Source organism: Centroberyx gerrardi, chromosome 6 (assembly GCF_048128805.1).
Source record: "Centroberyx gerrardi isolate f3 chromosome 6, fCenGer3.hap1.cur.20231027, whole genome shotgun sequence".
NCBI lineage: Eukaryota > Metazoa > Chordata > Actinopteri > Beryciformes > Berycidae > Centroberyx > Centroberyx gerrardi.
The window spans coordinates 29,482,476-29,508,487 of NC_136002.1; the positions used below are offsets into that span (position 1 = coordinate 29,482,476).

Sequence of the window (26,012 nt, forward strand, 5' to 3'; positions counted from 1 at the left end):
CCTCCCTCCCTCCCTCCCTCTCCCCCTCTCTCTCTTTCTCTCTCCCCCTCCCTCCCTCTCTCTCTCTCTCTCTCTCTCTCTCTCTCTCCCCCTCTCTCTCTCTTTCTCTCTCCCCCTCTCTCCTCTCTCTCTCTCTCCCTCCCTCCCTCTCTCTCTCTCCCCCTCTCTCTTTCTCTCTCCCCCCTCTCTCTCCCCCCCTCTCTCTCTCCCTCTCTCTCTCTCTCTCCTCCTCTCTCTCTCTCTTCTCTCCTCTGTCTTCTCTCTCTATCTCTCTGTCTCCTCTCTCTCTCTCTGTCTCCTCTCTCTCTCTCTCTCTCCCTCCCTCTCTCTCTCTCTCTCTCTCTCTCTCTGTCTCTGTCTCTGTCTGTCTCCTCTCTCTCTCTCTCCCTTTTCTCTCTCTCTCTCTCTCTCTCTCTCTCTCTCTCTCTCTCTGCAGGAGGACCAGCTCGGTCTCTCTCTGCTGACTCTGGAGCAGCTGGAGTCGGAGGAGATGCTGAAGAAAATCACTCAGATCGCTCATCAGTCCTGAAGGTGACATACGTACGCACCCGATAATGTCATCGCCATGACGACGCTGCTGCCATGACGTCATCACTGCCGAGGCACACAGTGAACAGAACTGGGTCAAATAATAGACGCGACTCCTAGTGTTTGTTTTAACCTGCTGGGAGAGCCAGACGGGTGGGGTTTACCGCATCAGGACAATGCAGTTAGAGTTAGAGAAGTTGTCAATAAAAACAAACCATGAGAAGTATTTGAAAATACAATTTGACCCAGATCTGGTGGGTAAAATAATAATTTCTGACTGGATGACTACCGGCCAAACATCAGCAGAGGCCTGAGCTGCAGAACAGCCAATCAGATTTCAGTATTTCAAATAACTCTCACACTGAGTGTACAAAACTATTAGCACCACTGATCTTTCCAAGCCCCTATATGTGGCGTTCTGTCTTTCTCTCTCTGTGTGGGAGAAAACGTCGTGTCAAACCCGTGATTTGTGAATTCATTGTGAGTTCTGGCAGTTTAAGGTCGCCTTACAAACATAAATACTTTGAACTCTTAAGATCTTATATGAATCTTAAGGGTCCATTTATAAATTTCACATATGATCCACTGAGCAGCACGTTTCACTACAATTTAAACTTTTATAACTGCTTTTCACATCATTCCTACAGTCTTCTCCCACCAAAATAAAACTTAAGTGCGTGATGGCGATCACTTCAAATCACTTTTAAGTTTACAGTTTATTGATTTGGAAAAGGTCTGAAGACATGTACTATGAGACATGTACAGTTGCCAATAAGCAACGTACGCTTAAAACATACGCTAACTTTCAAAGGAGTTTGGTGTGAGTTTGTCTCCCGTACAAAGAAAGAAAAAGAGAACAGTGCGCACCAGACTTCGCTCTTTGCCTGACATGAACGGGCCAGATGGATCCAGATTAAAATTTTTACGTTTGTATTGATTTCTCGGGTCACGGGTCAATAAATCCACAAGCAGATGTAGACGGGACGGGTTAAAGCAGTGTTTTTATGCAGTCTTAGGAAGGTGGTTCTTACATTTTGTATACTCGGCGTATGTATTCAGTATTACAAATCACTCATATGCACTATGAGAGGATATGACAGAGATATCAAGAAAAGTAATGGATGGTTTCCGTTACTTAGAGATAGCTGAACTTTTACTTTACGTTAAGCTCCTAAACAGGATGCACCATTTTCAGCACGAGCTTGTTTAGTTCGGGACAACATACATCTGTGTTGCTTTTCAATCTATCACTCTATTACTCTATTGATAACAGTAACATGAAATAATAGTAACATGCATATCGCTATTGTCCGGTGAAAACCTTGTATCTCCAGAACGTTAACTTTCCAGGACCAAAGAAAAACAGCCTTGTGTTTAGGTGATGTATTTTTCAGTTCATGCTGTGGGCTGTGAAATGTTTTCATAAACCCAGGGATAATCCCAAGGTTCCCAACGACGATATGTTTTGTCCCAAACGAAACGAGGCAGGCAGATGGATTAAAGATGCCACATCCTTTTTAAGAGCATCAGTTGGTCAACTTGTTGCAGTAACTACAGAAATATTATTCTATCTATGGGAGTAACCATGGTCCAATGTAGTGTCTGTCATACAGACAAGACTACTGTTATGTTTCTTTTGCTACTACGACTGTACATAGTTACTTTTTAATAATGAAAGTGAATATTTGTGTATCTGTTTTTCAGCCAGGAAGTTGGAATATAAATGCTTGTTTGTACTTTACTGTTGACTTGCGTTGTTTCTTCTTGAAAAATGTTTTCATCTTAATGAGATTTGCTTATAGTGTCTGATAAAAATGTACCATATTGATACGATTATGCAGAGTAGCCTGCAAAGGCCAGCACAGAAAACACAAACCAATATATCAGGATACTGGCCTTTCAATAAAAATGTGATATCAGCCGGACAGTGTTGCCCACTGCTGCTGCGATGGAGCTGAGGTGACTTTCAGGGTTCCTCCACACGTCTAACGTCCTTCCACTAAGTCTGGAAATGTAATGGAAAAAGAATTTGAGTGTATTCCAGGTCTTGAAAAGTTTGGAAATTGCACAAAAAAGTTTGGAAAATTATGGAAAAATATTGTAATAATGTCCAAATGTACATACAACTACACAGAATTTCATCACTCTGGGTTTCAGTGGAGAGTTTTAGTGTCCCATGATGGTCTAAATGCTGTTTCAGAGGCTTTTACACCTTGACAAGAGGAACATTCTGGGGAAAACACTGAATACTTGTAAGTTTTGGGATTTTTTTTTGGCTTGAAAATTGAGAAATGATGTATAAATATTATTATAGCTTCAATCCGATCTGAAAATATCATTATCGGCGTTCAAAAACCCTAACGGACACCAAACACAACAGCCAGCTGCATGCAAAACAACATTCCCACGTTCAGTTATCAGTTATCAGTGTTGCTGCTTGTGTGTTCAACACTGACACTTGTAGGTAGAAGTTGAATAGAAAGCGGAAGACAAACAGTAGACAGAAGTAGAGACCGGCTGGTTTTAGAGTCTTAAGGTACTTTTATTTTACATTTCAGCTCAAGTTTCCAGATATAAAACACAAACATTCATATTTTCCATAACAAACACAGCATCAGAAGAGATGAGATACTCATCAGTTTCTACATAAATAAAGAATTTTTTTTTTTTGTTTTCTTTTTTCTTTCCAGTCGGTGTGTAACATTCACATGGGAGCTTGGCTAGGCCGGTAACAGACTCTAGTCCCTACAGTACCTGCTACAGTGCGATTTACAGCCCTTCCAACAAACAGCAGTAATATATTCTACCACAGCAAATGTACAGTCAGTAGTCGTCCATCATGGAAAAATAGGATTTGTGTTTGCAGGGGCGCTGCTAGTCTGAGGTGGGGCGGGGGGGGGCTGAGATTTCCCAGCAGCGCCTCTGTCTCTCTGTTTGCTTCCACATCTTGCTCTTATTAAAAGGTCCTGAGAGTCAATATATATATTTAGATAGAATTATAGTCATTTAGTGCTCTAACAGTGCCTGTGTGTTCAAATAAAATGGAAGTAGTGATGAGTTTTTGTTCAATCAGGCACTCGATAATAACTTCGGGGTAACAGGATAGCTTCCAAAATGTAGTATTTAGTATAGCTTATGTTAAAAATGCACAATGCAACAGATATAAACGGCTGAATGTCGTACAGTGCACAGTGTTTATATTTCACGATATTCATGCGCCACATCATTTTTTTTTCTCAGAGTGAAGAGGCTCGTCTCTCCAGCTCAAGGCCGCATCGGAGAGACGGATCGAGTTCAGATCAAGTCGTTTCACAGAGAACGATCGATCAATCAACAGATCAATAGCATAGAGAACGTAACTGTAACCTTTCTGACAGCTGGTTTAATATGGAGACTTGCAACGACTTCTGGATGAGGAAAAGGAGCATTATTGTTGCGATGAAAACATCCAAACTCATAATTTAGACACATTAGTAAACAATGGAAGATTTCTTTTATAAAACGCTGATTATCCATCTTGCAAAATATAACCTGAAATTCATCCTTCAGTACCTCTAAAAAGTTCAGTCTGTGCAAGTGGATTCATCTTCAAGTCCACTATCCTTTAAAAAGTAGCATGATTTGATTCAGGTATGTGTGTTTTGTAGGTGTTGCTGTTTTTTTTTCCTTCAGAATTTGGAATGACAAACTTGGACTGCAGTGCAAAACAGCTGAAGCTGAAGTAAACACACACACATGTTTTTAGCTGGAAAACAAAGACGAAAAATACAACAGGAATGTCATTGTCAATCATATTCTGAATTATTTTTTGATATCAATATTAACTTGATAGCTGAACTGCTCCCTCGCAAACCAAAACGTAACAAAAGTTACATTTCAACGAACATCTCAAAATTTGATCAATGTGCAAGAAAACACGGACAACCAGAGCAGAAGAGCTGAACCTTCTTCATCCCTGTGATTCTCAACAAGAGAAGTCGTGAAATTAGTGTCAAAAATATCAGATAATCTTCAAAATCGATCTGCCTGGAGTGAAAGAATCTGTAGAAAATAAATCACTCCAGGCATTTAGTAAACTACCTGAGAAAGGGAATCTCTGAAGGAACAGCGTCTTTAAAATTACAGGAGAAATCAATTTCAGATTTCTGTTACTACTTGTGTCAAATTGCAGTTGGTATTGTCTGGAATGTGCCAACAGTAAAGTAATCTGATTACTAGCACTTACAGCCTTACTTAAACATTATTTCAAGATGTGTAAAATGATGTTTGTGTCCATAATCTTACAGACAAAATGCATTGTTTATCTTTTCTTAGTAACTGTAATGGATTACAGTTTTTGGTAATCAGATTAAGATAATCCTCTTACAGTGGCTGGTCCATTCCAAAATGCATCATCCAGTTTCACTATTTTACCATCAAACTACATTTTCATGGTAGAAGTGAACCTCCGAACTGCGGCTGGTTACCTGCCAAAGGTTCCAGCCACTGTCAAACTTAACAAGCGTTAGTTACTGATCCCAGACCAGGAAGGAACGATAACAACTGTCAAGTGAACAGGACAGTTATTATCATTATAGTCATTAATAGTGCAGTAGAAGTGTTTAAAGTAGTAATACACAAGTTTCCAGTTAGATAACTTTGCACACTATGTTTAGCTCTGTCCACTAGGGCTGAACGATTTTGAAAAAATATCGAATTGCGGTTATTTTGACTGATATTGCAATTACGATATGATTTGCGATATTAGAGGGAATGATCATTTTTACATCATTATTCTCATTTTCATTGAAAAACGTATTAAAATGATTTCGGTGTGATTTTTGCGGGGATCTGTACCAAACAAAGATGTTTTCTTAAGTCTGTAGAATATGATGTGTAGGCCAGGACGTCTCTGCAGCACGACAGTATTTAATTTAAAATGGTATTTTGACACACATTTCGCCTTTAACAAATATTGCGCCTCCTGCGATTTGAAAATTGCAGTAGGCCATATTGCGATTTCGATAAAATTTCGATTAATTGTTCAGCTCTACTGTCCAGTGAGGTTCAACTCAACCAATGACAGAAATGTTTGTATAAGGAAAACTCCAGTCTGCTTATAGCGACCGGAACGCTCTAAAATCCCTAAAAATAGTTCTGAAATGGACGGACTGGGTGGAGGGGAAAGCTGTAGCAGGACGCCGTCATACAGCAGGACGGATGATTGTCAGTCTGGATTTACACAGGAACAAATAATCTGACTTTTGACTCTATAGCGCAGATCTGCTCGTCTCATGGCTGCACTCTAAACAGGGACAAACCACAGTGAATATGTTTTTCCCCCTATAGAAAACAACCTATGAGAATGTGAGATCTGGGGGTTAAAATGCAGATTTTCCTCTGTATCTTTAGTGTTTTGAGGTGCAGACAGAGGCAGGACGAGAGCGGCGGTACTTCATGTAGAAGGTGGGGGGTCAGTGTGTGTGTGTGTGTGTGTGTGTGTGTGTGTGTGTGTGTTAGGTGGCCCCGCCCAGCGAGCCTCGTCTTGCCAGGCTCTGGGTGCTGCAGCTCAGGCCTCGCGTCTCTGTCAAACGGCTCGGGCGCTGCAGGGAAAAGAAAAACACACGAGGGTCGCTGTCACATTTCTGTGGCTGCTTATATACCTGAAAGCGAGATTTTTTTTTGGCTGTGCGTTACACAGACCTGAGTTTACACTGCAGGTGGGATAGGATGTCTGGTATCAGATTTGTATGAATCTAAAATCAAGTTTAGTTTAGTAACATTTAGTAATCAAGCTTCCCTTTGGCTTACATAAAACATTTTAGGGAATTTAGCTGATGTTCTTATTCTTGTTTTTCTGCGTAATAATCCACGTTAATTTTCATATGAATAAATGTCCGTTTTGCAACTCGCTATCACCGACTGCTCTAACACAACAGTGATCCAACCTATAATCAGTTCATAAAGCTTCTCCTCTGTCTGTTCTAACCAGCCGGTGTCTTGTGGCTCTTTCCTGCCGCACAGGAAGTGATGCGTTTTACGTTTCCGGTTTGTTCAGAATAAACAGAAGAAGAAGAACCGGGTAGTTAGCATGAGCAGCGATAGCCGCCATGGCTGAACAGACAAGAGAAAAGAGAAACTCAAACTGCAGCGACAGAAAATCCAAGCTCCGCCCACACTGTTTGATTGACAGGTGATCTGTGGGAAGTGCAGAGCAGAAACACCACAGTGAGGCTGAGGGACAGAGATGTTGTGCTCACCTGTCCGGCCTCCTGACTCTCTCTGGCTCCGACATTCAACACGTTCAGAGAGTTGGCCCGCTTCATCCTGGAAACAGGAGAAAAGAATATAATCCATCCTTCATTTTACAAAGCGGCAAGATATCATGTAGTAAACACACACATGAAACCACCACCTGTTGATTTGGCTCGGTTTTGCCGATAGAAAATCTTTTTTTTGGACGCGTGTTCTGAAGAAGAGATAAGTGTGTTGAGGAAGAAATGGGAAAGTACGGATACTAAGCAACATTCCTATATGCTCTTTTAATATGTAACATTTGACCCATGTTTACATATATCTAACACCTTAAGTGCCTAACCTCAAGAATACTGAATCTGCTTCACCATTAAAAGTATCTTAAACTCTAAAGTAAAATGTGTGTTTACGTTTCCATTTCTTCCGACACTGGCACTGAATACCAGTCTAAAAGATCAGTGAATTTCCCCAATTTTAAAATGTGACACTATCATTTATTAACCAGTTTTGCTCGGTCAGCCATGGATTTGCAGAAGTGAACGTCGACTCTACTGTGTTTTGAGTGTCTTGAATTTTCTATCTAAATATTACCAGGAAGAAATACTATGATATTAGTATTCTTTGGGCTTGTTTGGCTGTTTGAAACATCAGTATTTGGTCTTTTAATGAGTGAAGAATTGAATTAAAAAATGAGATATCCACCATTTGGAAAATAAGAAAATCACTACCAAATGACTGCATTAAAATAAAACTCACTACTGAACATTACTGAAATTTCCCTTCGCATTTTAAGGGGATATAATCTGACTTTCTAAAATATTGTACAATGAACATCAGGTGGCATTTTCCCCCCAAATGGATATAAAGCGAAGGGTTCCTGTAAAATTCCGACTTTCCATAACTTTCCATGACTTTCCATAAAATTCCTTCCTCTCCTGGTTTGTTAATGATGTTTTTCTAAAGAGGTGAACAGTCTGGTTTGCTGAAAACCATCTAATGCAACAAATGTGTAAAACAAGTTGTAAAATACATTCTCAAATATTCGTTTAAAGTGACTAATTTGTAAAATTCCCTGATATTCCCCGATCTGGAATACACTTCCCAAAATTACACGATATTCCAGGAACTCCATGACCAACTGAAATTGTTTCTTCTTCTTCTTTCTCCTTGATCGGGGATTCTGTTCATTTAGGATTAGGACGTGTGTTTGTGTTCTCGCTCTTCCCCAGCTCAGTATTACCCAGGGTTCCTCGGGGCCGCCTCCTGCGTCCCGACTCCCTTCAGCTTGCGGACCAGTTTCTCGCTGCTTCGCCGTATCGACTCTCTGAGTTTGGTGAAGGAGCCGCTGCGCTTCAGCCCGCCGAGCCCGTCCGGCCTGGAGACGCCGTCCTCAGAGCCGGACCAGCTGGGACGCCCGTCACCTAGAGACAGACAGACGGACAGAGAGACTGTAAGACAGACAGACAGACAGAGAGAGAGAACGACAGACAGACAGAGTGAAAGACAGACAGACGGACAGAGAGAGAGAGAACGACAGACAGACAGAGTGAAAGACAGACAGAATGAAAGACAGACAGACAGACAGAGAGAGAGAGAATGACAGACAGACAGACAGAGAGACTGTAAGACAGACAGACAGACAGAGAGAGAGAGAATGACAGACAGACAGAGTGAAAGACAGACAGAATGAAAGACAGACAGACAGACAGAGAGAGAACGACAGACAGACAGACAGAGAGATTGTAAGACAGACAGACAGACAGAGAGAACGACAGACAGACAGACAGAGAGATTGTAAGACAGACAGAGAGAGAACGACAGACAGACAGAGTGAAAGACAGACAGAATGAAAGACAGACAGAGTGAAAGACAGACAGTGAAAGAGACAGACAGAATGAAAGACAGACAGACAGACAGAGTGAAAGACAGACAGTGAAAGAGACAGACAGAATGAAAGACAGACAGACAGACAGAGTGAAAGACAGACAGTGAAAGAAACAGACAGAAGACAGACAGAGTGAAAGAAACTGAAAGAGACAGAATGAAAGACAGACAGAATGAAAGACAGACAGAGAGATTGAAAGGCAGACAGACAGAGTGAAAGACAGGCAGAGAGAGAGAACGACAGACAAACAGTGAGAGACAGTGAAAGAGACAGACAGAATGAAAGACAGAGTGAAAGACAGTGAAAGAGACAGACAGAATGAAAGACAGACAGAGTGAAAGAAACTGAAAGAGACAGAGTGAAAGACAGACAGACAGAATGAATGAAAGACAGAGTGAAAGACAGACAGAATGAGAGACAGACAGACAGACAGAATGAAAGACAGACAGACAGACAGAATGAAAGACAGAGTGAAAGACAGACAGAATGAAAGACAGACAGACAGACAGAATGAAAGACAGACAGACAGAATGAAAGACAGAGTGAAAGACAGACAGAATGAAAGACAGACAGACAGACAGAATGAAAGACAGACAGACAGAATGAAAGACAGACAGAATGAAAGACAGACAGACAGAATGAAAGACAGACAGACAGACAGAATGAAAGACAGACAGAATGAAAGACAGACAGACAGACAGAATGAAAGACAGACACGTGCACATACAGATGGCGACAGACCGGTAGATGGACACGTGCAAAGACAGACCAACACAAGGTACGGTGGCCATTTCAGGACATCCTCAACCACCTTTGTCATTTGTAGACGTACTTCATCAGATTCAGCTGGACTTGTATCAGGTTCAGGTTTATCTAAATCTGACGAATGCCATCTACGTTTGACAAAGTCCATCAGTCCTCTGTGATGTGTTTGACATGATATCTAACCGCCGAAATACAACTCTGAAACAAAAGAACACCGAGGACGGATGACGGATAAAGATCCTGGATGTTTACGTCCCAACCGAGGCATCGGATGGTGACTTGGCCGACGAGAACACACGGGAAGTCCCAAGATTCATAGCGAGAATGACACAATTTAATTCTGCTTTTCGTTTCATACGCTGAAAAAACCTGAATCGTTGTTGTTTTTGTGTTTTACCTTCTACAGATCCAAACTCCTTTTCATGCGCTCTGGTCAGGATCTCTTTGTAAAGAGCTTCGGCTTGTCTGTATTTCCCCTGCTTGAGATAACATGATGCCTAGAGAGAGAGAGAGAGAGGAAGAGGACGAGTGAAAGAGGGAGGAATAAAGAGAGAGAGAGAGGTTTAGCAAGAGGAAAACGTCTTCTGCTGCCCTACGAACATTAACGGTAGGTAACGTTATTACCTTATGGTATTTAAGTAAAGTTAGTGGAATTAGGTCATTTAACTTTTTATCCAACTTTATTTTAATTGTGGTACTTTTACCTCACTATCTCTTTGTGTTTTATTGTATGTAAAGCACTTTGTAAACATTGTTTTTTAGAAAAGTGCTATACAAATAAAGTTGTTATATTTGGAGAAATGTGACATCAAATCTCATCTCACCTCTACCTCCCTCCAGTCTTCCCTCCCTCCCTCCTTCCTTCCCTAGCTCCCCTCACTCCCTCATTCTCTCCCTCCAGTCTCCCATCACTCCCTAGCTCCCTCCATCTCTCTCCCCTCCCTCGTTCCCTAACCCCATATCTCTCCCCTCCCTTGCTCCCTAACTCCCTCCCTCCCTCCATATCTCTCCCTTCCCTTCCCTCACTCCCTCCCTCCTTCCCTCACTTCCTCTCTCGCTCCCTCCCTTCCTCCATCTCTCTCCCCTCCCTCGTTCCCTAACTCATCTCTCTCCCCTCCCTTGCTCCCTAACTCCCTCCCTCCTTCCCTCCCTCCCTCCATATCTCTCCCTTCCCTTCCCTCACTCCCTCCCTCCTTCCCTCACTTCCTCTCTCGCTCCCTCCCTTCCTCCATCTCTCTCCCCTCCCTCGTTCCCTAACTCCATCTCTCTCCCCTCCCTTGCTCCCTAACTCCCTCCCTCCTTCCCTCCCTCCCTCCATATCTCTCCCTTCCCTTCCCTCACTCCCTCCCTCCTTCCCTCACTTCCTCTCTCGCTCCCTCCCTTCCTCCATCTCTCTCCCCTCCCTTGCTCCCTAACTCCCTCCCTCCCTCCATCTCTCTCCCCTCCCTTGCCCCCTTAACTCCCTCCCTCCTTCCCTCCCTCCTCCCCTCACTTCCTCTCTCGCTCCCTCCCTTCCTCCATCTCTCACCCTTCCCTTGCTCCCTTCCTCCATCTCTCTCCCCTCCCTTGCTCCCTAACTCCCTCCCTCCTTCCCTCCCTCCCTCCATATCTCTTCCTTCCCTTCCCTCACTCCCTCCCTCCTTCCCTCCCTCCCTCCATATCTCTTCCTTCCCTTCCCTCACTCCCTCCCTCCTTCCCTCACTTCCTCTCTTGCTCCCTCCCTTCCTCCATCTCTCTCCCCTCCCTTGCCCCCTTAACTCCCTCCCTCCTTCCCTCCCTCCTCCCCTCACTTCCTCTCTCGCTCCCTCCCTCCCTCCTTTCACCCCCCCCCCCCCCCCCCCCCCCCCTTCCCTCACCAGGTTGTTCTTGGTCTTGGCCACGTTGGCGTCGTCGGGCCCCAGCCTGCTCTGGTAGATGTGCAGCGCCCGTTCGTAGTACTGCTCCACCTCCTGGTACTTCCCCTGGTTCTGACACAGCAGGGCCAGGTTGTTCAGCTGCTTGGCCACGTCCGGGTGGTCCGTGCCCAGGACCTGGGGGGCGTTCGGAGACACCGCGTTGGGAAAGGCGAACAAAAACGTTTGGGTTTGCAGAACAGTGATCAGTGGCCGGTATCTGAGACGGTATATTTTGAGCTTAGAGAAGAGTTGTTGAAGTTGAAGTGTATTTTTGTTTCTATATTCATGAGATGTCCTCACAAGGATAGAAAGATGAGGAAACATCCTCCCTCCTCACCTCTCTTTAGGGTTAAAGAGAGGTGAGGAGGGTTATTTTAGGGTTAGGACTTGAGTTCAGGATTAAGATTAGAATGAAGAATAGGTTCAGGCTAGGGTATGGGTTAAGGTTAATTTAGTATTAGTATTATTAGTATTAGGTTTAACTTATTAGTTATCTATGGATTAAGATTAGGTATGTAGTGGAGAGGGTTAAGGTTAGGATTAGGTGTTAGGGAATGAATGTAGTCACTGAAGGTCCTCATAAGTGTAGTAATACAAGTGTGTGTGTGTGTGTGTGTGTGTCTTTCTTCTTACCTTCTCTCTGATCTCCAGCGCTCTCTTACACAGAGGCTCTGCTTCTTTGTATTTTCCCCTTTTCCCGTAAAGCACTGCCAGGTTGTTCAGTGTTGCTGCCACCTGTGAACACACACACACACACACACAAACACACACACACACACACACACAGCAATGGGTACAACTGAATTGAATACCTTTTGCATTATTCAACACTTACTAAAGTGATTACATTACATACTCCCCTGGTAAGTCTGATCTAAACTACATAAAAACTCTTTTAAGCTGTGGCTGATATTTTTGGGCAACAGAGACAGCAACGCTCCCAGCAACAGGCAACAAAGAGAGACGCAGGATCAAGTATCTATTAAAATATTTCCTGGCAACACGACGGTCCCAGGAGATTAAACAGAAGAATGCTGCCCCACAGAAATTCAGAGTTGCACACAAAGTTTTAGTGTTCTTGGTTTTAATTGATTTGCAGAGTGCTAAAAAAAAGAACCAAGTGTTAAAATCAAATAAAATGCAACAATGAAACTACAGAAACAAGCGAAACAAATTTGTGCATGTTGGATAAAAACATTTCAAGGGGCTTGTTATTAAAGCATCTCTGCATGAAGCAAGCCAAAGTAAAGCTGGTTCAGTTAGAGGAGGAGGGAACGTACCGCTGGATGATCCATCCCCAGAGTTTTCTCTCGGATGGCCAGCGCGTCGTTCAGCAGGTTCGCTGCTTCTTTGTATTTGTTCTGGTCCCTGTGAAGAAAAACACCGTGCAGCACTGCATCACATCAGGATCTGCTTTAAAATCACATGCTTTTACCTGATTGAGATCCTTGTTATGAGAGATAGAGTGCAGGAACTATCTGATCTTGGATATTTGCCTCAGTAATGACTTTCAGTGTGTGCTCTTAATTTATTGCTTCTATATTGATCTATACTTTTGCCTTGCTTTTTTATTGTGTTGTTGTCATTTTACTGTCTTTTTGTCTTGTTTTATTTTGTTAATGTATAGCACTTTCTGTTCTGAAAGGTGCTATACAAATCAAGTTTATTATTATTTTTATTACTAATAAAGATACATAGCCTTCGGAAAAATGTTATACACAATTTTATACACATATGTGTCTGTGTTGTAAGTTGTGTTACTGCTGCTGAGAAACAATCTGTTAATTTGAACAGAAATTAATAGTATTTTTCTGTTGTCCGCTTACACAAACAAGGAAATGAGGGAATTGAGATTTTAATGAATTGACAATTAGCATAACACAGTGACACACATCTCAGGTAATGACAGGGTGTAAAACGTGTGTACAAATAGGTAAAACACACGGTGAATTTAATTGGATCGTTAAGTACTCAAAACGTTTTTTTTGTTGCCATGGTAACCAGCCTCACCTGTACACCAGTGCCAGTATATTTAGCATGGTGGCTACGTCTGGGTGGGTGTGGCCTGAGGACTTCTCCAGGTCTTCCAAGGCCTGGAAAAACACAATCATCAGGTTCAGTTTGTGTGTGTGTGTGTGTGTGTGTGTGTGTTTATACATACATTCAAGAAGTCATACTGTTCAACTCAGTTTAAATGAATGAATGAACATCAATATAAAAGAGTAGAAATATTTAAAACATTCAAAACCCTAACCAAGGTGAGATAAGCAGGCTCGTGACAGGACGGTCCCGGGTTAGACAGGGTTCCACACTCAACTTAGAGATGAAATTCAAGGGCTTTTCAACGACTTTAAAGGTAAGACATGACACTGGTCGAAATGAGATAACACAGGCTTCGGTTATTATTCAGGATCTTATCAAGTTAAGAAATCCTGGTGAAATAATTTAGAACTGCTGCTGCATCAACACAAATCTCCATCACAGGGTTTTCCTCAGGATGTTAAATGTTGATGCTAGGAATGAGAGAGCTGAGGCATACTGATGAATATGGGCGCTATATTTTAATAAAAAATTAAGTATTCCTTCAAAAACCTTTAAGGCTGATTTTAAGATTTCCAAGACCAGAGGAAACCCTGGTTTGAGTGCATAGACCAGCTGGAAAAACCTGGGTGAAGAAGAAGAAAGTGAATGAGAAGCACTCTTTCCTCCTTTAACAGCTGCTGTCTATGTGCCCTTGAGCAAGGCACTGAACCCCAAACTGCTCCAGTGACCAACAGCAGACTGTGGTTATATTAGCAGGTGTGAATGTGTGTAACTGCATGAATGTAAAGCAGGTTGATGCTGAAAAAGAGCCTCCATGTTGAGCAAAAAATAAAATAAAGGTCCAAGAATCAAAAACATGCCCAAAGATCTGCAAAAATGAATCGTGACAACGGCGCCCCGTCGGGGGTGGGAGCGTGGGGTCGTACCTGTTTGCAGAGCGGCACGGCGACCTCGTAGCGCCCCTGCGAGGCGTACTGGATCACCAGGTTGTGGAGCGTTCGAAGGCGGGCGGGGATCTCGTAGCCCCCCTGCTGGGCTGCTGCCGCCGCACTGCTGTGGTGCGCCTGGGACACTGGGCAGAGACGGAGGGATGCAGAGAAAAGTGTTTACGTCACACCTCCGGAAAAGAGAGAGTAGAGGTGGAAGCTGACTGAGGGAGGCTGGTGGAAGATGTAGGGCCATCTGCACTGGCAGGGAAAAGGGAAAAGACAAATTTCTCCTTTGAGGGATCAGTAGACTATCAAAAAATACCAGATTGGTCCCCGAGTTAAAGGTGCTACGTGTTGCATTTTAACACCAATAAATCATCACCACATTAATTTTGAGCCAGTATATTTACTGTAAACAAACCAGTCCATCAGTGGTCAGCCTGTCAGCCTCTACCAGCCTCTACTCTGCATCCTCCATAGTTTCTCCACCTGGTGGATCTGGAGGGAAATCTGCTGGATCGCTTTACGGCACAAAACAGGAAGAGGTTCTGTTCTTCCAGAGCAAACGGAGCTAAAGCTGAAAGAGTTTCTGGCAGCAGATGGTGGAAGGAGGGAAAGGAAGATGGAGAAATCACTTCCATCATGTTCGATCCTCTTCAGGAAAGCGGAAGGTTCAGGTTCAGGTTACTTTATTTGTACCCGTAGGTAGGTTTGGTTTGCAGTAGAGAGTCATCCATCTTGACACACATTTTAGAAACAACACAAACAGTAGACAAACATAATAAAAGTAGGCTCAAAGTTCCAATAATCACTAAACCACTAAAACTAAAAGATAAAATAAATAAATACATAAACATTGCCTCTATATCATCTGTGCAATGTTGCTACGACTTGTTAATCTGAGTGACGGCTGCTGGAACAAAGCTATTTTTATACCGCTTTGTTCTGCACTTTGGGACGATAAACCTTCGTCCAGAAGGAAGAAGCTGAAATTCACTGTGCAGAGGGTGGGAGTCGTCATTTAAGATCGAGTCAGTTATCCGCTGTAACTGTCTGGTGTTCAGGGACGCTGGGTTAAGCTGTGACTCACCAATCAGCCGACTAGACCATTTCACAATCTGATTCAGAGAGTTTCTGTTCTTTAAAGATAGGTTTCCAAACCATGACACCAAAGAAAAAGATAAAATCGATTCAATAAAAGCACAGTAGAATAAGGTCATCATGGTTTTATCGATGTGGAAATAGGACAGTTTCCTCAAACAAAACAAACGCTGGTGCCCCTTTTTGCACACGGCTTCACAATTTTCTTCAAGAGAAAAACCTTTGACTGAAGAAGCAAAGAGCCTCTTTGCAGCAGGAAGCAGCGGGGTTTATGGGAAATGTGGTCTTAATTTTTAAAAACACTAGCACTAACAATACCACTGGTGTGAGACAGAGAGGAGACCAATCATCATGGTCTCATTTGTTTATGGTAATTATCCCAAGGTATCACAATTAATTTTACAATGATATGTTGATGTTTAAAAATGCTAAAATCTGAAACATCACAGTGTAATCTCAGTTTGACATAATACTGTTCAGCCAACCCAAGCCGGTATATAATGTTAGTTTTTAATTATGTTCCCGGTGTCTCCTCTGGGTGGGGACACAAAGCAGCACCCTGAGGAAAACCCTGAGGCGAGGCGTGTGAACTCATTATCGTCACATGTGATGTCGCCGCTCTAAATGTGACATCAGAGCCTGAAATGTCTTTGTTGCGTGTGAAGAGCTGTTACTCAAAATATCATGAGCAGCAGCGACACATTTACACCGTGAGCGCATCTAAAGAGTATGCAGACGTGTTGTCAACAAACTTGTGGAAACAGAAAGAATCCTGCTCTGATTTAATTATCCGCACTCCTGTAATGAGGAGAGGATTACTGACAAATTAGGCTGCATTTACACATTTAGGTTTCATATTTAACTATGTGGCACCGATCTGATTATGAAGGAGGATAAGCATAGGAAGAAAGAGGAGGAGAGGAAGGAGGAGGGGGAAAAGGATGAAAGGAAGAAGAGAGGAAGAAGGAGTGGGAGGAAGAGAAAAGGGAGGAAGAGGACAAGAAGAAGAAGACCATGGAAGAAGGAGGAGAAGAAGTAGAAAGCCATGATAATGCCAGATCTCTGCCATAAATGGTTAAAACAAAAACAGATATTACTAGACAGGTAGGGAGACATGACACACACACACACACACACACACACACACACACACACACAGCGTCTTACTCTGTGACTGTTCTTCCTCCTCCGTAGGGAAGAGGTCGTCTAGAGACTCTTTGGTGGAAGACGTGTCTTTATCGTCCTGTTGGAGAGGAGAACAAAAACACTCAGTAAACCCCTCAGGTTCGGTTCAGGCTTCCACAGAACTTGTTCAGGTCTGGATCAGACCAAGCTCATATTTCCAGGCCTGATTTCAGCTCTGGTGTGTATAGTGAATCCCTGTTTTTCTGAACATACACAGACATTTGTCGTTGTTTTTGTCTCAGTGTAAAGCCACGTTCACACTGCAGGTTAAAGATTTTTTTCCCCCTCACATGTGACTCAGATCTGAAGTTTTCTAATCAGTGTGAACTGCAAAAAAGCTGCATGGAGTCTCATTTTTTTCAATTCTGATGTTGATCACATGGATGTGTGGTATGAAATCAGATCCTGAGGCATGAGACCTACATGTGAGTTATGTTTGAACGCTCAAATCAGAATTTGTCACCATTGTTGCCATGACAATCAGTACATTTTACGTCAATCACGTGAGACAATTGACCTAATTTTGGCGTCATGGCAGCTTAGCTGAGCCGCAGTTAGCATGGAGGACAACGAGACGCAATAATGGAAAGAGAGCGAATTGACGATTATGATGTTGATGTTTCAGGAAATGCCTTAATTCAGTCAAAACTTGAAGGCACTGTGACCAAAATCAAACTGAAAATGAAACGGAAGTGTAGGTACAAAAACGTAAGTGAAGAGTTTTGTTATTGTTACTCTGGGTATGTGTGTCTTCTGTTGTCAGTACATGTTGATATCAGATATGAGTTACATCCTAGAATTTTTCTTTTTTTCTTCTTTTTCTAATTTTAACTGTGCAAGAAACAAAAAATGGACATTTAAAAGAGTAACAGAGACAACAAAGCAACATAATTGACATACAGAAAAGGGGGGTTTTTGGGAAACACCTCAGTTTCAGTCAAAACTGGAAGGCACTGAAACCAAAATGTGTTGAAACAAGTGAGAGAAGCGCAGGTACAAAAACACGTGATGTCTTTTGTTTTTGTTACTCTGCATACGCTGTCAGTCCATATCGGTGTCGGATAGTGCTGAAATGATTACTCGATTCATCGTTTAGTCGATCTACAGAAAATGTATCGATTATTTATCATTATTCATTATTATTATTCATTGATTAATCGTTTTAGTCACCTATCAAGTAAAACTACCAAACATTTACCCAAAAGATTCGCTGCTTTTCTCTGGTTCATATCATTCTAAAATGAATACTTTGGGTTTTTTGGCTGCTGGTCAGACTGAGGAAGACATTTGAAGAATCACTTTGGGCTCTGGGAACTTGTGATGGGCGTTTGTCATTATTTTTGACATTTTATAGACTGATGAATTGATTAATCAAAACAAATAATCGATAGAGCAATCAATAATGAAAATAATGGTTAGTTGCAGCCCTAGTATCGGATATGAGTTACATCCTAGAATAGTCATCCAAAAAAAATGAGATTTGAGCAGCGGTTTGGGAGTGAACCTCTGCCTCCTCACCAGCGGCGGCTCGTCCTGGTCGTATTTGCGCATGGAGGACATGAAGTGCAGGTGGCGGTTCTGCTCCTCCAGAGTCACCAGGTCCTGCTCCCTGTCCTGCAGACGCTGCTGAGCTCCGGCCAACTCATCCCTCAACCACTGGTTCTCCTGACAGAGACGACGCACCTGAGGAGGAGGAGGAGGGGGTGGGGGGGGGACACAGGAAGGAGAAAGAGGACAGAAACAAGGAGGAGTAGAAGGATGAAGGAGGAGGAAAGGAGGAGAGGAAGGAGTGGGAGGAGTAAAAGGAGGAAGAGAAGGATGAGAAGAGGGAGCGGGAAAAGAACAAAGAGGACAAGAAGAGGAAGACGGAGAAGGACAAGAAGAAGAAGAAACGGGATGAGGAGAATGTTTTTGTTTATCCCGGGAAGCGTTCTGCTGCACATTCATATAATTAATGTAATTACACACATTCACTGGGATCTGCCCAGTAAACCACAGTCCACTGGGGCTACGCCTCTGATCTCAGTCATACGCTTTAAAAAAAGACAGAAAGAGGAAGAGTTTCATGAATCATGAAGCTGCTCAGAGATTTTACACTGCACTGCCAATGAAAGCTGCTTATTAGTAAGAAGGGCATTTACATATTTCTGCTGTCAGTTAAGATAAACATCTTTAGATTAACGTTGACGGCTGTTCAATTGGAATGTTTTACAATGAATGATTGAATTGGTTTTTTTAGATCCTCGGGCCATAAAACCTACTCAGCCTATAGAGAAACATGTAAACATTTAAATCAAGTAAAACAAAGTTTGGAGGTACAAGTTTTCCACATTGCAACGGCATGAGTAATTCATCAGCCTCTGTAATTTCTGCCGTTTCCCACAGCGTCTCACCTGGGCCCTCAGCTTCTGCTTCTCTGCCTCCAGTGACCCCAGGTGGGCCGACAGCGCCATCATCACCTGGAGGAGAGACCACAAAAACATGATGGAGACGAGAGAAAAGGACTGAGGAGTAAAACCCTTAATAATAGTTAATAATATAAACCAAACATCCAAAATACAAATTCAATAAATTATCAATCAAAACTTATAAACCAAGCATCAAAAACATTCACTGTGACTCTGCCCCTATTCTGTTCTATTCTCTTCTCTTCTATCCTCTCCTCTCCTCACCTGAGCCTCCCCCAGCTCCATCCTCTCCTCTCCTCACCTGTGCCTCCCTCAGCCCCAGCTCCATCCTCTCCTCTCCTCACCTGTGCCTCCCCCAGCCCCAGCTCCATCCTCTCCTCTCCTCACCTGTGCCTCCCCCAGCCCCAGCTCTCTCCTCTCCTCTCCTCACCTGGGCCTCCCCCAGCCCCAGTTCTATCCTCTCCTCACCTGTGCCTCCTCTCGCCCCAGCTCTCTCCTCTCCTCACCTGTGCCTCCCCCAGCTCCATCCTCTCCTCTCCTCACCTGAGCCTCCCCCAGCCCCATCCTCTCCTCTCCTCACCTGTGCCTCCCCCAGCCCCAGCTCTCTCCTCTCCTCACCTGGGCCTCCCCCAGCCCCAGCTCTATCCTCTCCTCTCCTCACCTGTGCCTCCCCCAGCTCCATCCTCTCCTCTCCTCACCTGTGCCTCCCCCAGCCCCAGCTCTATCCTCTCCTCTCCTCTCCTCACCTGTGCCTCCCCCAGCCCCAGCTCTATCCTCTCCTCTCCTCACCTGTGCCTCCCCCAGCTCCATCCTCTCCTCTCCTCACCTGTGCCTCCCCCAGCTCCATCCTCTCCTCTCCTCACCTGTGCCTCCCTCAGCCCCAGCTCTATCCTCTCCTCTCCTCTCCTCACCTGTGCCTCCCCCAGCCCCAGCTCTCTCCTCTCCTCACCTGTGCCTCCCCCAGCCCCAGCTCTATCCTCTCCTCACCTGTGCCTCCCCCAGCTCCATCCTCTCCTCTCCTCACCTGTGCCTCCCCCAGCCCCAGCTCCATCCTCTCCTCTCCTCACCTGTGCCTCCCCCAGCCCCAGCTCTCTCCTCTCCTCACCTGTGCCTCCCCCAGCCCCAGCTCCATCCTCTCCTCACCTGTGCCTCCCCCAGCTCCATCCTCTCCTCTCCTCACCTGTGCCTCCCCCAGCCCCAGCTCCATCCTCTCCTCACCTGTGCCTCCCCCAGCTCCGTCCTCTCCTCTCCTCACCTGTGCCTCCCCCAGCTCCATCCTCTCCTCTCCTCACCTGTGCCTCCCCCAGCCCCAGCTCTATCCTCTCCAGTGACTGGCGGATGATGCCGCTCTTCTCCTGCTCCACGCTGCCGCTCTCGGCCGGCCGGCTCTCCATCGCCTCCTGCAGGTTCTCCAGCAGCGTGCGGTTCTCTCCTCTCAGAGCCTCCAGGCCTGCGATCACCTGCTGCGTGCTGCAGAGAATCTCTTCCCCCGACAACATGGTTCCACCTCCGAGGTTCCTCCTCTCACAACTGACCTGGGAAGGATGAAGAAGGACAAGTCATGGTAGCAGAAGTACTAGTAGTAGTAGAGCTAGTAGAAGTAGTAGTAGTAGTAGTAGTAGTAGTAGTAGTTCCTAGTAGTAACAGTAGTAGTAGTAGTAGCAGTAGTAGTAATAACAGTACTAGTAGTAGTAAGAGTAGTAGTAGTAGTAGTAACAGTAGTAGTAGTAGTAGTAACAGTAGTGGTAGTAACAGCAGTAGTAGTAGTAGCAGTAGTAGTAATAACAGTACTAGTAGTGGTAGTAACATTAGTAGTAGTAGTAGTAATAACAGTACTAGTAGTAGTAAGAGTAGTAGTAGTAGTAGTAGTAACAGTAGTAGTAGTAGTAGTAACAGTAGTGGTAGTAACAGCAGTAGTAGTAGTAAGAGTAGTAGTAGTAGTAGTAACAGTAGTAGTAACAGTAGTAGTAGTAGTTGTAACAGTAGTAGTAGTAGTAACAGTAGTAGTAGTAGTAGTAGTAGTAGTAGTAACAGTAGTAGTAACAGTAGTAGTAGTAGTTGTAACAGTAGTAGTAGTAGTAACAGTAGTAGTAGTAGTTGTAACAGTAGTAGTAGTAGTAACAGTAGTAGTAGTAGTAGTAGTGGTAACAGTAGTAGTAGTAGTAATAGTAGTAGTAGTAGTAGTGGTAACATTAGTAGTAGTAACAGTAGTAGTAGTAGTAATAGTAGTAGTAGTAGTAGTGGTAACAGTAGTAGTAGTGGTAACAGTAGTAGTAGTAGTAATAGTAGTAGTAGTAGTAGTAGTGGTAACAGTAGTAGTAGTAACAGTAGTAGTAGTAGTAATAGTAGTAGTAGTAGTAGTGGTAACAGTAGTAGTAGTAACAGTAGTAGTAGTAGTAATAGTAGTAGTAGTAGTAGTGGTAACAGTAGTAGTAGTAACAGTAGTAGTAGTAGTAATAGTAGTAGTAGTAGTAGTGGTAACAGTAGTAGTAGTAACAGTAGTAGTAGTAGTAATAGTAGTAGTAGTAGTAGTGGTGGTAACAGTAGTAGTAGTAACAGTAGTAGTAGTAGTAATAGTAGTAGTAGTAGTAGTGGTAACAGTAGTAGTAGTAACAGTAGTAGTAGTAGTAATAGTAGTAGTAGTAGTAGTGGTAACAGTAGTAGTAGTAACAGTAGTAGTAGTAGTAATAGTAGTAGTAGTAGTAGTGGTGGTAACAGTAGTAGTAGTAACAGTAGTAGTAGTAGTAATAGTAGTAGTAGTAGTGGTGGTAACAGTAGTAGTAGTAACAGTAGTAGTAGTAGTAATAGTAGTAGTAGTAGTAGTGGTAACAGTAGTAGTAGTGGTAACAGTAGTAGTAGTAGTAGTAACAGTAGCTCCTGATTGGTCAAGCAAAATGTCACAAGTCTTAGTGCTGACTTTGAACATTGTAAAGGTTTTGTACCCACTAAAGGTACAAAAAATCTGAGCCTGAGTGTATTAGACTACAAAGAACGATAATGTGATGAAAAGACACCGCTGTTCATAACCGTCTGCAACATCTAGACTGAAAAATGCATCATGGCTTTCAGCTTCCTCTTTTCCAGTCTGACTGGCAGAGTCAGACAGGAGGAAGTGAGATACAGAGAGGAAAGGCCGCATGGGGAAAAATGCAAATGCTGCATCATGCGGTACAGGCTCGCACATTCCCAAACAAAACATTTCTTTTTAGATTATCAGAATATCAGTTCTGTGAGCTTGTCATGATGTCAGAGGTTTAACACATTTGGCTGTAACTGCTGTCACGGAACTGTGTAATAGTGAGTCATTTGTTTTGCTAATAGTTCAGTTGTAACCCACAGGTAGCTGCACATGCAGGCCTTGTGTGTGTCTTTAGTGACGGACGAGGAAGAGGAAGAGGGGAAGAGGAAGATGGAGACGGATGAGGGGAAGTGAAAGATGAAGTAGACAGAATGAGGTTTAGACCTGCACAAGGCTTGGTGGTGTAAACTTGAGGTTCCATATTATTATTACTTATAAAATGATTATTTATTATACCTAGATTGATAGTTATGAATATTCTATTTGTGTTTTTATTTATTCATGCATGTATTTATTGTAACTCCTCCTCAGTATCATCACTGTTAACCTCCAAAAAAACAGCCTTCAAAATGTAAACTTTTCAGGAACTAAGAAGGAACAGCCTTGTTTTCAGCTTGATGACGATGCATTTTTCAGTCTATAATATTATGGGCTTTGAAAGGTTTTCAGCCTGATGACGTTGCATTTTTCACATTATCCTGCTGGTTCAGAAAGACTTTCATCAGCCAAAGAGGTCAGATGATTTCCTCAACTCACACAGCGGCATTTAATCCTTCAACTGGAGTGAAAACATGAAAATCAACTAAATTGGAGTTACAAGGTTTTCACACAACAACATGATCTTTCTTTTGTTGTAATTATTTGTTAAATATCATCTTCACTACTCACAGTTTGGACTATTCTTATCTCTCTCCTATTCTCTGCCGGTGCACTGAAGTTTCATTGAACCTAACTGCTATTAATGTTATAAAATATGTTCTACTGAGTAATGTAGTGCGTTAAATTACCGTTTGGTGGAGGCTTTAACCTGTAAGCAGCAGTCAGAGTTACGGGTTCAATCCTCCCCATGTTAACAATGAGTGGAAGTAGAGCTGGAACTATTAGTCGATTAATCGATTGACAGAAACTTAATCGATTATCATTTTGATAATCGATTAATCGTTTTAGTCATTTATCAAGTGAAAACACCAGACAGTTGATGGTTACAGCTTCACAAATGCTCAGATTTGCTGCTTTTCTCCGTTTCATCTCATTATTAAATGAATATTTTGGGTTTAACTTTAAGAATCACTTTGGGCTCTGGGAACTTGGCATTTGTCATTATTTTTGACATTTTATAGACTAAATGATTAATTTTCAAGTGAAAAAATTTACTCTAATTCATATTTGCACCCATACTGAATCATTTCTATTTTAAAAGCCAGGCTGCTGAATATACTGCACAGTAATTGCAGTGTAAATGCTGTAATTTGCTGCTGTAAAAAAGACAGCAGCTGTGTTGTCGCTCTGCTTACTCATTTCTTTGGTGAGTAAACTGGGGAAAAGTTAAACATCCTAATAAAACAATAAAACAATAAGTAAGAGTAGTAATACAGCTGGTAAATGAGGCGTGACTCTCCACTTCTGCTACAGAACTCACTGACTGAAAGAGAATATGTAATCTATTATTCCTTTTTAAGTGACTTCATGTGAAACACTGCAGCATGGAGAGACACACACAAGACAAACTGGGCCAGACTGTCATGATGGTTCTGTGGTTTGAGGCAGATACTCAATACGTTTAACCTCACTGCATTTCTGTGGATGACCTCATCCTTTTTCATCCAACCAGTTTCACCATTTCACCGGCCCAGCCTCGCCCTCAGGCCCAACAACACACTGCACTGGTCCCATACTGGAAGAATACAGTTCACAAATACTCCAGAATACATTTAGAAATAGCTTATGTTTACAAATATACAAAAATTGGCCAAAAACTGTATTTGCATATGTAGATGATGGACATTTGAAAGTTTGAGTGGCCAAAATATATTTTGGACATACAGTACTTGCAGTTATACTTTATGTTGTCGACACTGCAGAGGGAAAAAATAGATTACAAATGAAAGTCATCTGCGTGTACAAATACATTGTTTTTTGCACACTCTCTGAGTATGTTTTAAAACATATCTGCATGAGTATGAAGTATATGTGAAATGTATTTTTGCAGTATGGGTTATCACACTCAGGAACACCTAAGGGAACATGATGAATATGAATATGATAGAAAATATGAATATTTCTGGTAACACTTTAGATTAGGGAACACACATTAACTATTAACTATGGCTTTTCCCCTCAATAGTTTAATAATTAATCTCAATAATATGTGATACTCGCAATTTATAAGCCCCATACTGAGCAAAGCAAAGTCCAATTCATGTGACAACTTCCTTACTGACTGACTGATATAAACAGGAATTAGGAGGCTGAGGGGAAACCCAGAGTTAGAATACGATGCAGTGCAGAATAAGTGGTTTATAATGACTAATAATGAACCAATACACTACTACATGCATGTTAATGAGTAATTTATTAATAGTTAATATGTGTTCCCTTCCCTAATCTAAAGTGTTACCATATTTCTTAGTGCCGCAGCCTTCACTGGCCTAACCTTCAGTATAATGAATGGCAGCTGGGCCTGATACAGCCGTTTATTTATTATTATAAACAAAACAGCTGCGTTTGGACTGTGGCTTCTTCCCGCAGCCTTACAGTGAGGTAAATATGAAATTAAAATATGTAAATGTGTGAAGCACAGGCAGACCGTAGCAGGCCTGTAACTTCATAATAACACCGGACTGTCAACAGAGTCTCCATGCGCTTTGTTTATAGTGGGCGGCGCAACAGGCCCGCAGCCCGTCTGCTGCAGCCAGCCACCCGGACGGGACGGGACGGCACGGGACGGGACGGGAAGGGAAGACACACTTTCATTCAGTTTAAAACACAAAGTAAACCTCACTGCTGCCAGACAGAGGGTTGTGTAGAAGGAAAGCAAATAAGGAAACATTTTGTTGATTTTTGTCCAGATTAACATCGCAGTGACTGAGTGAAACGTCACACTGTGGAAGCTACCAGACACATGCGTTGCCCTGTTGGTGATAATCACGCAGAGAAGCGATAATAACATGATGAAGAAACACACAGACAGGTTTGATGTCGACACCCACATAAACAAAAAGTTATTTATAGCCTACCTGCTAAATCCAGGCTCCTGGCTGCTTTCGACCTCTTTTATCCACTGTGTTTTATTTTTTTTAATTCAGAGTTTCGGACGGAGGGTCCAGTCAGACACGGCGGGACATTTCCCCTCACAGAATCCGCTATTTGTGCCTGAGAACAGCGGAGGGAAGGTGAACTAAAGTGGTAAATCATTCACCTGCTGCCTCCGCGGCTCGGACAGTTCCTGTCATCGGAGCTTCACCAGCGTCAAGATAGCCGCGATTAGAAACACGACTTCCGGTTGTGACTTTCAAAATAAACGCCCCATTGTGAGCTGCTTTGATAAATATTAGATTTTACCCTTAGATTTACTTATTTATTTGAATTTAAAGTCTCATGATGGCAATTTTTTCAGCAGGCATCAGGACATAAGCTGACCATGCACCATAAGGATACTCCTCTGCATTTTTATTTTTACATTTTCTACTGATAATATGAAAAGTTGAATTTACCACCGATTGGGGTTTCTTTGTGTTTTGTTTGACCACAGCAGACAGCTGTGACTGCTCGCAGAAGACTGCTCTGCTGTGATGGAGGCAGAGGAGCCAATCAGCTGCATGTGTCACACCAAACCCTGCCTCCTCGTCATTATCAGTCAACAGTCGAGGTCATACACGCTCCTTTAAAAAGTTCAACTTTTCTCAACTTTAGAGTGAGGTCTGCTCTGACTTAAAAGATGCAATATGCAGCACTTCTTCC

The 26,012-nt window shown here is 42.8% G+C and overlaps 2 protein-coding genes across 2 annotated transcripts in view; one reads left to right on the top strand and one right to left on the bottom strand.

The window, feature by feature from the left end:
- The window catches only part of ercc2 (excision repair cross-complementation group 2), a 14,837-nt gene extending 14,099 nt beyond the window's left edge, over positions 1-738 (top strand). Inside the window, exon 23 of the mRNA XM_071906663.2 lies at positions 437-738. Coding sequence (XP_071762764.2) covers positions 437-529 — 93 coding nt within the window. The 3' untranslated portion in view covers positions 530-738. The remainder of the gene's footprint in view (positions 1-436) is intronic.
- Positions 739-5,278: 4,540 nt separating this feature from the next.
- On the bottom strand, positions 5,279-25,404 carry klc3 (kinesin light chain 3). The gene is made up of 14 exons (XM_071906651.2): positions 25,289-25,404; positions 20,266-20,508; positions 18,959-19,024; positions 18,084-18,248; positions 16,548-16,623; positions 14,277-14,422; positions 13,318-13,400; positions 12,588-12,675; positions 11,941-12,042; positions 11,269-11,442; positions 9,810-9,909; positions 8,003-8,183; positions 6,768-6,834; positions 5,279-6,110 (listed from the first exon to the last, which is right to left on the bottom strand). Exons 2-14 carry the CDS (start codon positions 20,470-20,472, stop codon positions 6,024-6,026), a joined length of 1,542 nt encoding a protein of 513 aa, XP_071762752.1. The 5' UTR covers positions 20,473-20,508; positions 25,289-25,404; the 3' UTR covers positions 5,279-6,023.
- Positions 25,405-26,012: the final 608 nt, after the last annotated feature.

Excerpts from the sequence above, each read along its gene's own strand:
- klc3 (XM_071906651.2), bottom strand. The coding sequence starts at position 20,472 with ATGTTGTCGGGGGAAGAGATTCTCTGCAGCACGCAGCAGGTGATCGCA. Across the intron at positions 12,043-12,587 it reads TGGGGATGGATCATCCAGCG|GTGGCAGCAACACTGAACAA; the intron begins GTACGTTCCCTC and ends GTGTGTTCACAG. Across the intron at positions 6,835-8,002 it reads GCGGCCCCGAGGAACCCTGG|GATGAAGCGGGCCAACTCTC; the intron begins GTAATACTGAGC and ends TCCTGTTTCCAG.